This window comes from Melopsittacus undulatus, chromosome 20 (assembly GCF_012275295.1).
Source record: "Melopsittacus undulatus isolate bMelUnd1 chromosome 20, bMelUnd1.mat.Z, whole genome shotgun sequence".
NCBI classification, from domain to species: Eukaryota; Metazoa; Chordata; class Aves; order Psittaciformes; family Psittaculidae; genus Melopsittacus; species Melopsittacus undulatus.
The window spans coordinates 632,316-644,812 of NC_047546.1; the positions used below are offsets into that span (position 1 = coordinate 632,316).

A 12,497-nucleotide genomic window follows, 5' to 3' on the forward strand; every position below is an offset into this window, starting at 1 on the left:
CCACAGAGGCTCAGGAATGCTGGAGCTAATGGGAATGGTTTTCCCAAAGGATGTTCCTGCTCCTCCAGGTGGGAAACAGGAGGGACCCCTAAGGCCCCTCATGCCTCTCAGCCATAGGGTGCATTCGGGACTGCAGTGGGCTGCACGCATCGGCTCCCAAGGCAGGGCACGGCTCCGAAGCAAAGCCATGCACAAGGCAGCCCCTCCATCACCTGGAAGGGACAGGAGGGAGGCTGCAGACCACCAGCTACTCACTGCGAGCCGGTAACTCTGCATCATTTTATCAAACTCCTCATCAATCTTTTTATACTTCTCTTCGGTCTGCGGGGTCAGGGCAAACACTTCATCCCCTTCCGGGCTCTCGCATTCCCTGTGCTTCTTGTTCAGCGCCTGTCACGTTCGGGATGGGGGACACAGGACACGGAGGGGGGTGTCGGGGAGGGGGAATGGAACAAGAGGAGAACAAAACAGAAGAAGAACATATAATGAAGGTTTTCCAGCCAGGGAGCACGGTACTTACACCATAGCGCTTGAACAGGATATCCAGATCCTCGCTGCCTTTACGGTACTTATCCTCCATCAAGGGGCTCTGGTCTATCGAGTCATCGCCGTCGGGCTCCGGGCTGTCACAGCCGTTAAAACCTTTCTTTCTTAACGTCTGCAAACACAACCGGGACAGTTTGAGATCTGGGAGTGGGGATGGAGAACATGGGGAGATGCCCGAAACGGGAAGGTCTCCCCCAAAACAGCCCCTGGACCAGAAAGGTGATGACTTTGCCCTCGCGCAAATTCACCCCAAGACATCATTGACCTTTGTGGAGTTAGAGTCAGGATCTGGCCCTCGGGTTTTGACATCAGGCTGTCCCTAAGTCAGGAATTACAACATGGGGATGCATGGATGGATGGATGGAGAGAAACTTCTTTGCTTTCAAAGGATCTGTTTATGCCAGAGCTGACTTTAGGCCCGTACCAGCTTAGGTGCATCCATCACCTACAATGAGTACAATGGCAAGGAGGGGAAATAAACTTCAATATCTGCTCTCCTGCTAAAAACAGGGAAAAACCTTCTTCCAAATAGCAAAATAAGGACCAAAACAATAAGCAAAGAGCAGCTTGTCCTGGCAAAACCCAGCTGGCTTATAATGGGGGGCACTTTCCATGCGCAACGGTACCGCATCAAGAGCATCGCATCAAGAGCATGGCACAGGTGATACAGGAGGATGACAGTGACAACACCCCAGGGCAGCAAACCCCACACCAAGCCCTGGCTGCACAAGCAGCAAAGGGGTAGAGAGCTACTGCTGTGACATCTCCTCCTTCGTTAACAGGAGCCTGGTAATCACACGCATGGTGGAAGCCCCCATAGCTCCTCTTGCGAGCACAGTAGCCGATCTGCAGATTGTGTTACCCATGCACATTTAATCGTTCTATTTTCAAAATACCAAAAGCAATTAGATGCTATTACAGAACCATCTCTTGCCAATTCAGGGGGGTTGTATTTAGAAGTCAAAGCTACAGAATTTCCTGGAAGTCTTGATCTCTTTTCATGCCAAATTCAGCAGGAGGAAAGAAAAGAAGCAGGGAGCCTTGACAATTCTCCTCTTGTCTTTCTTAAACTGTAACAAACATCAAGGCCAGGTTGGATGGGGCTTGGAGCAACCTGCTCTAATAGAAGGTGTCCCTGCCTGTGGCAGGGGGTTGGGACTGGAGGAGCTTTAAGCTCCCTTCCAATCTAAACCATTCCATGGTTCTCTGATGAGAACCGAATGGATCTGCCTTTTCCCATTGGTCCTGCTTGGTGGATGCCTGACATTGGTCAAGCAACAAGCACCAAACCCATCACAGAATCCCAGAATCCCAGCTGAAGCTTTTCACCCTGTTTCCAGTTGGACTTACTCCTTCACCATCATCAGTTGAGCACTCCACACTTAGATATGAGCAGTGGGGAGAAGTCCTCATCCACATCCAGCTCCACCAGGGAAGGGCCTGGCTCACTCTTGATCACAGTGGCATCTGAAGCCCTGTTTGGTGTTACTGATATTTCCTGCCTCCTAATAATCAGTCCCTGTCCCTGATCACAGACTTCATAATGTTAGTTATAACTTAACTGTCTTTGGGTCTGACCCCCACCACCACGTTCAGATCAGAGCATCCCGAGCTGTGACAAGTGGCTGGGATGCCACCGTCCCATTAAAAATCCAGCAGCAGCCCCAGGAAACATCAGGCCAGTTGTGCATGGGGAGAAAAATCCCTCCTGGATGCTACAGGCAGCTGCCTGCAGGCACAGAGGGGAGGAATGGAATGGAGATGGGCTCCAGAGCTGGCACAGCAGAGGATGGAGATGATCTGCATTGTGGTGGGACAGGAAGCACTGGAACCCAAGTTGCAGTAGGTCAAGAGCCAAAGTAAAATCTGCTGCTCCAAAGGAGCTTTGGGACAACAAAATGCCATTTCCAGCCATGTGAGCTGCTGGGGTTTTCATTTCTTTGGGATAAAATAATGTGTGTCCCACATTTTCTGCTCCCTGACAAGATGATGTAAAAGGAAAACCATCCGGCTGGAGCAGGAATCAACCCCAACCATTCCCATTTTCAGGATCTCTGCAAGGTCTTTTGGAAAAGAGCTTTCCTTCTCATTCCTCCTCATTCCCTTTTCCAGGGGAACAGCAGAAGCCGCAAAGAGGCACAAAACCTCTTTATCACCAGGCTGCACCCCAAGGAGCACCACTCTCTTCCCATAGAAAACAGACCTAAAATCAATCCCTTCACAGCAGAAAGTTTTCAAGGAAAACCAGGGGGAGAACTTCACATGGCAAAGAAACTCCATTCATTGCCTTCCATCTCCCTGCCACCCCCAGCCCCCCCCATTCTAGTGGGTGTACCCCCCCATGGCAGGACCCTCTGCAGGTCCCGCTCTTCCAGGCGGTGTTCCCACTCCCATGATCCCAGCTCATATGGGAACAAACTTCTAACCCCAAGAGCAGCAGGAAATGCAGAACATGTGAGAGGAAACGATGCTCAACCAGGATGTGGTTGACTTCCCTTCGAGGAGGGGGACTCAACCAGCCCAGGCTTTGGGGAAGTCTGGATAAGGACAAGGATGAGGATGCAAACACGGCACCGGCAGCTGCCTCTGCAGCATCCTGCATGATGCCCTGTGAGGAATGCCAGCCCCAGGAATTAGGGAGCTCTCAGCCTTCCCTGTGACATTCAGCCAAGGAAAGCAAGGAGAGGCACTGTTGTGTGGCTTGAAGTGGCTCTGGAGCATCCCCGTGCCCGGCTCGCTCTGCCCTCATCCCGGTCCCTGGCACATCAGCCTGGCTGCAAGGAAACGAGAAGCGACAGCGAGGAGCAAAGCCGGCGTGATCCCGGCACGTGGGCCCCCAGCGTGCCTGGCCGGGGGCCTCAGCTGTCCCCCGCCTGATTAAGGAAACCCCCCTCTGCATGGAGAGAGATTTGCTCTGACTTAAAAGCTTCCAACGGCCAGGACTGTGCCAGGCACAGAGAGAGCCGCAGGGGTTTGCAGGGCTCCATCCCACTGCTGCCAATCCCCAGCGCGGAGCTGTCCCCACAGGGGATGCCATGGGGTTATAGAATAGAACCAGAGTGGTTTGGGTTGAAGGGACCTTAAAGCTCATCCAGTTCCATGGGCAGGGACCCCTTCCACTGGAACAGGATGCTCCAAGCCCCATCCAGCCTGGCCTTGAGCACTGCCAGGGATGAGGCAGCCACAGCTTGCTGCTGGGGAAGCCTCAAGGATGCAAAGATGCACTTGGAGGAGTCAGGTTCAACTGGGAGTCACCAAAAAGCATGAGATAGACTGGGTCTGTGGGTGATGGGGACAAAGCCAGGCTGGGAGGACCTGAGCTGGGCAAGAGGACATGGCTGGAGGCGAGGGGATTGAAATCAGCACCCGGTGCGGGAATGGTCTGAGCAACCCTAACCCTGCCCCAAGACGAGATGAGGATAAGGAGGGATGCTTGAGCAGCCTCAAAACCTGCCTCCCCCCCAGTCGGTTTCACTCCAAAGCAGCTCTTCCAACCAGACATGCCGAGCCTGGCGTGTTTGGGCTCTGTTCCTTGCCATCCACCAATATCCTTCCGCTGCCGATGTTTCTCTCCTCGGCTTTGGATGCGGCTCCAGCTTTTCATGTGGTGCAAACACAGTATTTCTTTGGGTGCCAAGGACTGTGTGTAACTTGTCGGCTTGGGAGTGTTTGCAGCTTGGACCATAAGGGAACAGCGAACGCTGCCCAAAATGTTTATGGTATTTTTAGGCCAAGACAAATCTGTTCGACGCCGCGAGCGCCACGGTCGGAGCATCCCGGAGAGGCAGGAGGAGACGGCGCTGAGGAGCAGGCAGGGAGCGGTGCCGGAACAACCCTGGCATGGGCACAGGGGATGGGCATCACCGGGCTCAAAGAGGCCAAAAAGGGACAATTCAGAACCATTCCTATGGCCCCTCCACAAGCGGGCATTGGCAGACAAGGAGCCAAACCCCAGGGAGGGCAGGCAGGAGCTGCTGGATGCTTGGCCATGGCCATGGCCCTGTTGGTGGAAACCAACGAGGTGAAAACCTGAATCCAAACCTCTCCAAAAAAGACATTTCACAGAGAAAACACCAGAAAAAGCAGGATTTAGGAAGGACGTTGGTTGGGGTTTTCCTTCTTCATGAAACCAAAGCCCAAATGTGCTACCCAAGGTGCACCAAAGGGATTCCAAGGCCTGAATGGCAGCAGAAGCCGATTCCTCCAGCAGCGCTTTGACATGAAGCTCTGTGCCACGTGAGCTCCAAGTCTCTGACCCACGCAGGGCTCTCTGTGGGGCTGTGCTGCTCCGCTCCATCGGGGTTAATTCATGCCCCCCTGGAACATCAGTGACCAGCCAGGCAAGGGCCGATCAGCTTGGACTCACCATCCTTAGGAGACCCCCAACCGCAGCTGGACAAGTCTTGAGCAACCCCATCTACACAAGAGAGTGGCCACACTTGGAGCAGGTTGGACCACAGGCACCCAACGGTTCAGTCCCTGGTGCCCTCCTACAACCCCACCATGTGTCTCTGAAACAGACAGGGGCAACATCACCATTGCACCCCAATGCAACCCTGGGAGATGCCTCCTAAACTCCATGGTTTGCCTGGACCACAGGGAAGTCCCACAATGCAGTATCCCAAAAAGTCCAATTTTATGGCACTAGATCAATACATGAACCAAGACAGCTTCAAACTCTACTACCCAGACCCAAGTCTCTTCATAGCCTGGACCAAAACCATGGACCAAACCCATGCCACATCAGGTTGGCACCAAGTCCTGCAGATCTCCTTGCTCCCATCCCCACCCAGCACCGACCTCCTGCATCCATCCGGCTGTGGTGCCAGACCCGGCGCTGGCTCCACCACCACGGCAAAGCCCGGACAAGGATGGGTGACCTCACCTCGATGATGTCCGCATTGGTCCGGCTCTCATGGGGCTCGTTGTACTCGGTGTACTTGAGCAGCACCTTGTCCATGTCGGTGCTGGCATACTGGAACAGCTTGTTGGAGTGGTTGAAGATGATGAGGGCGATCTCGCAGTCGCACAGGACACTCAGCTCGTAGGCTTTCTTCATCAAACCGAACTTGCGCTTGGTGAAGGTCACCTGAAAGCAAGAACCACGGTCAGGAGCCATCCCCATGCTGCCAAACCGCCCCAAGAAAACCGGGATGACCCATGGAGGAAGAACAAAAGGAAGAGGAGGGCAGAGGGAATCTTCTCTCCTCAGCTTTCCCAACTGGACACCACAGCCCAAGCTCTCCTCTCCCACCTCCCTCTTCCAACCAGTTCCTATTGCTGCCTATTTTGGGCTCCTCCCAAGGCAGACACTTCACAAGCACAGAGATGATGATCAGCGTTGGAAATCATCACATCTTGCCAAATCAAGAGCAAATGAATCTCAGCCCCCCCCAACAAGCAGAGCTGCCATCTGTCCGGGGGCTGTGTGGCGCTGGGTGCTCATCAAGTTGAACATACAAGCACTGGAGATCTCATCCTCACTCATTGCAGCAGTGCTGGGAGCACCCAACCCTGTGTGCCAGGAGGTGGGGGCTCAGCCACCCCAAAGCTGCCCCATCCCATCCCACCCCAGCCCTGACCTGCTCTCATCAGAGCTGTCACCTAACGAGGCATCTTCTGCCAGCCTGATGATGGAATGGGTTGGGTTGAAGGGACCTTAAAGCTCATCCAGTTCCAACCCCTGCCACGGGCATGGACCCCTTCCACTGGAGCAGGATGCTCCAAGCCCCTGTGTCCAACCTGGCCTTGAGCACTGCCAGGGATGGGGCAGCCACAGCTCCTCTGGGCACCCTGTGCCAGGGCCTCAGCACCCTAATAGTTAAAGAGCTTCCTCCTTGCCTCCAGTCTCTCCAACCTCCATCCATCACCCCTTGTCCTATCACTCCAGTTCCTAATGAAGAGTCCCTCTCCAGCATCCTTGTAGCCCCTTCCAGACACTGGGAGCTGCTCTGAGGTCTCCATGCAGCTTCTCTGCTCCAGGCTGAACAGCCCAAGTGTTCCCAAGCCTGACTCCAGCCCCTGCTCATCCTCATGGCCTCCTCTGGACTTGCTCCAACAGCTCCATGTCCTTCTTATGCTGGGGACAGCAGAACCCAGATCCTTGCAAGCTGGCTGGGGGATGAGGACAGAGCTGGGTGCAGGCTCCAAAACACAACCCAGATGCCAGACAGATGCTGGGCTGCATTTCCCAGCCAAGGCTCCTAACAGGACCCAGCTGGTGGGGAAGGAGCTGGTTTGGGCTCTCCACCGTGGCCACTGAAGGTCCCACAGCTCCTGCAAGGAGCAAATGCACCCCACTTGGGCAATGCCCTCTTAGCAAATGAACCATACCCTAACCCTAATGGTGCACCCCTCAAGCAGCAGCAGGCGCATCCCTCTGTGCAGTGGGAGGGCAGAGGAGGGGCACACAACGGCCTGTCCTGCCCCTCCATCATCCAGAGATGATTAAGCAGTAACAAGATTGGGCTCTAATCTCCTCATCCCTTGGGAAACACAGGCCTGGCCCCGCGTGCCACGTGCGCCTGCTCTCAGCATTGCTCACATTGCCCATGTCCCCCTTCCCGGTGGCATCCAGGACCTCTCAGCCTCCCAGAATCCCTCCTGAGATGCTGGGATGCTCCCAGAACACAACGGTGGCACCACCAGGACAGAGGGAACAGCTGAGGATGGTGGTTCCTGCAGTGCCCAGTGCTGGGGACCCACTTTGCTGGGCACCGTGAGACCCCTTGATCCAAGATCATGGAATCATGGAATCAACTGGGCTGGAAAAGCCCTTTCAGCTCCTCCAGTCCAACCACTGCCCAGCACTGCCAAGGCCACCACTAACCCATGGCACTGACGGCCTCATCTACACTTTCAGGGATGGTGACTGCAGCCCTGCCCTGGGCAGCCTGGTCCAGTGGGGCAGGAATTGGTCCTCAGCTCCATCTAAACCTGCCCTGGTGCAGCTTGAGGCCGTTTCCTCTTGTCCCATCCCTTGTTCATGGGGAGAGACAACTGGATGAGGCTATAGTGTGTGAGCAAGGAGGCAAGTCATAGGGGGTATTGTCATAGAATCATAGAATGGTTTGGGTTGGAAAGGACCTCAAAATCACCCAGTTCCAACCCCTGCCATGGGCAGGGACAACTCACACTAGACCAGGTCACCCAAGGCTGTGTCCAACCCGGCCTTGAACACTGCCAGGGATGCAGCATTTACCACTTCTTTGTCATCCTTGAGCAATGAAGGAGAGCATGGGGTTACCTGCCCCAAATCAACCAACAACCTGAGCTGAGCCAAGCAGAACCCAAAGCACCAAAGCATCCCTCTATAGACAAGGGGTTATTCGCTCTGCAGGTAGGGACAGGGTGGAGGAACATCCTTTTGCCTTGGTAGTGCAGAGAAAAGCAAAGCCTTGCCATTTAGTCAGCCCCAATACACAGAAGGATCAGCCAACACTGCCTTGCACATCTCCCTGTGACCTGGGACAGAAACCCCAAACCTTCCCCTACCACCGTGCATGAGTCTCATCTAGAAGAATTAACCTTCTAAGTCTAAGAGGGTAATCAAATCTCATGCTCCACGGCATAAGCTGATCACCAAAGGGGTCAGGAAGGAATTACTGCCCCACACTAGCAGGGGATTTTTGCCTTTCCCCTGATGTAGACCATATTGGTCGCTGCCAGAGTCAGCAGGCTGGCCCTGACGGCCTGATGGTCTGATCTGTTATGGCAAATCCTCTCCACTAAGTCCTTTAATGACATTAGTGACTCTTACTTGCTCTCCTCCCCTGGTTTTGGCTTCTGCTGTCATTCTGCTCTCCTCTGTGTGGGCTCATGGTCCATGCACCCATGGGAGGCAAGGCACAGGGTGAGAACAGGGTCGGACTCACTGATGCTGCAGGTTGGATGTAGGATGCATGGGAAGAACTTCACCTCGCAGCAAAGGCTTTGGAAAGCTCCTGTTCACCCTTTACTCCTGAGTGTGCTTCAATCCTGCCCCATCCCTGGCCAGGCTTTCCTGAAGCTCCTACAACAGGGCTCAGCTGTGCCATCAACCCCCAGCACTACCAAATACCTTCTGCTCACCTCAACTTCTACTGGGGCTCCAAGAGCTGCAAATCCCTCCCCCCCGTGCAACATTGACCAGTGCTGCCCCATAAAACACACTCCAGCTTTGTTACTAACCCTTCTAATTATGGGACTAAGCAGTGCCATGAGCAACTAGGAGATTATCAAAAAGCATTTTATGCCCATTGCATGCCCCAGTCCTAATGAAGAAAACCTGCAATTTCCTCTGGTTTTGCTGTGGAGCAATAAAGAAGCTCACCCAGTGCTGGCATTGCCCCTTCTGAAGCATTAGGATATAGAAAACAATCCTGTTTTCCGGAATAAAAAGCAGGAGAAAAAGTGGGGCAGCCCAAACTGGGGCATCGGCAGCAGTGGCTGCACTGGAGGCACAGGCTTGGATGTGCTGAGCCTGACTCAAGGACCGCAGGAAGCCACGGAGCAAAGGGATCCGCCTGGAAGTCTTGTGGTTATGGCAAAATCCAGCAGTGGAGTCACCCCAGAGCCAGCCTGGTGTGGCCAAATGCTGCCACCCAGTTGGTGCTGCTCAGGAACATGAGCACGAGGGAGAAATGGGGTTCTTTTCATCTCTGAGATACACACGGGCATCTCTACCCACGCGTGATAGGGCTTGGCTTCAAGGGTGCCCAAGGGGGAAAAAAACCCTGGATCCATCCGAGTTTTCAGTTGAGAAAAACAAGGAAAAAAGGGAATAATTTGGGCTGTTTGCATCCCCCAAAGCTGGAGACTTGCTGTGGCTGCTTTGCATTGGAAAAACCTCATGGAAAATGTCAACTGAAATGGGTTTTCTGCAAGACACACGAAAGAGAAAAGGGAACTAAGCGGAGAAGAGACTTCCTTCTGGAAAAGAGCTTAGATGGAAACAGCATGAGGAGCTCCTGGATGAGGAACAACGCCCGGGTAAGGCAGAAGCGGTGCTGGGATCCGCCTGGATGTGGCCCTGAGGCTGAGTTTCTGCTTCTTTTTATGGGTTAGGCACAAGAAAAAGGCATCGGTTGGGCTCAAATGGGTCACTTGGAAGCAGAACCCTTCCAAGCCCCAAGACAAGAGTGGGTGAGGAGGAGCAGAGAGGAAGGCACTGACCTGCCGATTGCGCTCGTCCGTGATCCGCTGGATCTGGATCTTTTTCCTCCCCATCTTCTCTGGAATTCCTCACTGCAGCCGGGACGACTTCGCTCCAGGGCAGGGGAAGAGGAACCCCCGGTTAAAACGCTGTCATGAAAGGCTATGGGATGGCTTTGGGTCAACAGGAAAACCAACCCCCAGACAAGGCTGTGGCAGGGGCTGCGTGCTCAGTTCATGGTACCCTCCGGCGCAGCTGAGCTCTCAATGGCTGCTCAGGAACCTATGCAAGGACAGAAACAAGAGTGAGACCCCTCTGGCCCCAAACCCCATCCAGGGTCCAGCACCCTCCCCATCCCCAGCATCGCTCCAACCCTGCAGCCAAGCGGAGTCTCTGCTGCATCCTCCTGCCCAGCTTGGGGCCAGGAGGAGTTTCACAGACTCAGAGAATCCCAAACTGGTTTGGGTTGAAGGGAGCTTAAAGCTCATCCCGTTCCAATCCCCTGCCATAGACAGGGACCCCTTCCATAGAGCAGGATGCTCCAAGCCCCTGTGTCCAACCTGGCCTTGAGCACTGCCAGGGATGGGGCAGCCACAGCTTCTCTGTGCCAGCACCTCAGCACCCTCACAGGGAAGAGCTTCTGCCTGAGAGCTCATCCCCTGCTTCAGGTTAAAGCCATTCCCCTTGTCCTGTCCCCATTGAAGCCGGGTCATGGAGAGCTTCTCACCCAACACCCCCAAGTCCCCCTCCTCAGGTCTGCTCCATCCAGCCTTGTGTTTGTGCTTGGAATTGCCCTGGCGCAGCTGCAGCCAGGCTGCATTTATCCAGCCTGGTCCCAGTTCACCCCAGGGATGGAGCCCAAAACCGCCTGCACTGCAGGACACGTGTGGGCTGGACACAGCGATGCTCATGGAGGAGGAGGAGAAGACAGCACCGAGCCCATGAATCATTATCCCTCTGTGACACTCCAGGCTTTTTTTTCCCCCTAATAAAGTCAGCAGCAGCCGAGCGGCTGGTGATTAACTTGGGCAATTTAAATCCGTCTCCAATTCCTGCATTAATCTTCAATTGGGAATTTTAAGAAGTCTTTATTTGATTACTTTATATATATATATATATATAAAATCAGGCACAGAAACCTACTTCTTATGGGCATGCTTCTTACTCCATGATTCCACACCAGATAATGGGACAGGGGCTCGGCATTCCCCAGCACTCGCATCCTTAGATGCAAGGGGGATAAAAGGGAAACCCACCAGTTCATTCTTCAATAGGGATGTTTTCCTCCTGGTTCTCTCTCCAAGTGGCCGGATAAGGGCAGTGATAACACTGCATTTAAGGCAAGGGTGTCCCATGCCAAGACAAAGGCAGAGGGAAAAGCCAGTCCCAAAATAGCTTCCTATCTGCCTCCACTTGGCAGGCCCCAGTCCTCGGTCGTTACCAAAAGCATGGGGGAAAAGGCTTTTTCTCCTCCTCCCATCATCCCAAATTCACCTGCAGCATCTGCAACCCAGCTCCTCCTGCTCCTCTCCCACCCCAGAGGATGGAGCCCCTCTGGACCTCACTGAAGCCTCCCAGGGACTGTGACCCCATCCTTTGCCTCCTCATAGGACCATGCTGGGACAACAAACAAGTCCTGATGGTCTCACTTCCACACTTGTGTTTTGGGGGTTCACTGAGTCATGAGAGTCACTCAATCTTGTTTTCTGCTTCTTTTAGGGGAAAAAGTATTCATTGTGCAGCATGTCCTATGGTTTCAGTGCTGGTTCAGGCAGCCAAGAGGCAAGCAGGGAAACCTCTCCCCTCCTGATATCCGTAAATTGCCTTCTAGGGAAGATGAACCATGGGGAGCCCAGGAAGGAGACCAGAGAGAAAACGGGCAGCAAAAATCCTAGAGCATCACTGGTCCTAGAGCATCACTGGTCTCAAAGTACTGCCGATTCAGAGCATCACTGGTCCTAGAGCATCAATGGTCCCAGAGTACCACCGATTCAGAGCATCACTGGTCCTAGAGCATCACTGCTGAGCCTGGCACCTGTGAGCAGCAGATGAAGGCACCAGCTGCCACAGGAACATCCCTCAAAGGTTGATGATACAGGAAGAACCCAAAGGAAAACAAGGATCTCTGTTTCATCCATCCAGGGTGTCCACTTGGCATTTCCACCAGCCTGAGCCCACGAGGGAGAGAGGATGAGGTGAGGTGAGGCTGTGACATGCACGGAGAACACTTGGCAGAGGAGGAACTTTCTGCCCCATTTGCTTTGCAGCTTTTCCCTTTGGGGTTGTCATTTCTTTAAACCAGCTGCAGAATATTCACCTTCATCATCTTCAACACCCCCGGCAGCAGTGGGAAGCAGCAACAGCTCCACATCCGGACCCAAGGCAAGATGTTCATTCTTTCCTTGTGCTGCAGCTCTTGGCCAGAGAAACCCTCTGAAAAGATGACGGATTTACTGTCCAAACCAGAGCAGAACTCTCCAGAGCAACAATAAACACTGGAGAACCAGGGGCAGTGAATTGAAACCGACTGAAAGGAAACATATTTTAACACAATTTGGTTGTGGGACTTCTTCACAGGACGCTCTCGTGGCCAAAAGGGTTAGGAAAAGAGATGGGATTAGGAGAAAAACCCAGCACTGCACATCCCTGCCCCAAGCTTCCCACAACCTGGTGCTTCTTACGTGGGAGTGGTGGCATCTGTGCCACAAATAAACCCAGGTGCTTCCGTACAAATCACCTTTTTCAACCACCAGACCACATTCCTCACGCTGCTCTTGAATCCCAGCTCCTGTATCCTCATCCTGCTGCCTGGATAGGG

General features: G+C 53.7%; 1 protein-coding gene across 7 annotated transcripts in view; it reads right to left on the bottom strand.

Annotated features, from left to right (window-relative positions):
• MEF2D (myocyte enhancer factor 2D) overlaps positions 1-12,497 on the bottom strand; it is a 57,712-nt gene that overhangs the window by 15,751 nt on the left and 29,464 nt on the right. For 6 of the 7 annotated variants that reach the window (XM_034071049.1, XM_034071042.1, XM_034071045.1 and 3 more), the window contains 3 exons: positions 9,700-9,961; positions 5,432-5,635; positions 521-658 (listed from right to left, as the gene is read on the bottom strand). In XM_034071049.1, the coding sequence (XP_033926940.1) occupies positions 521-658; positions 5,432-5,635; positions 9,700-9,753 (396 nt within the window). In that variant the 5' untranslated portion in view covers positions 9,754-9,961. Of the gene's footprint in view, positions 1-520; positions 659-5,431; positions 5,636-9,699; positions 9,962-11,996; positions 12,113-12,497 lie in introns of all 7 variants that reach the window. The other variant, XM_034071044.1, reaches the window with a different exon arrangement.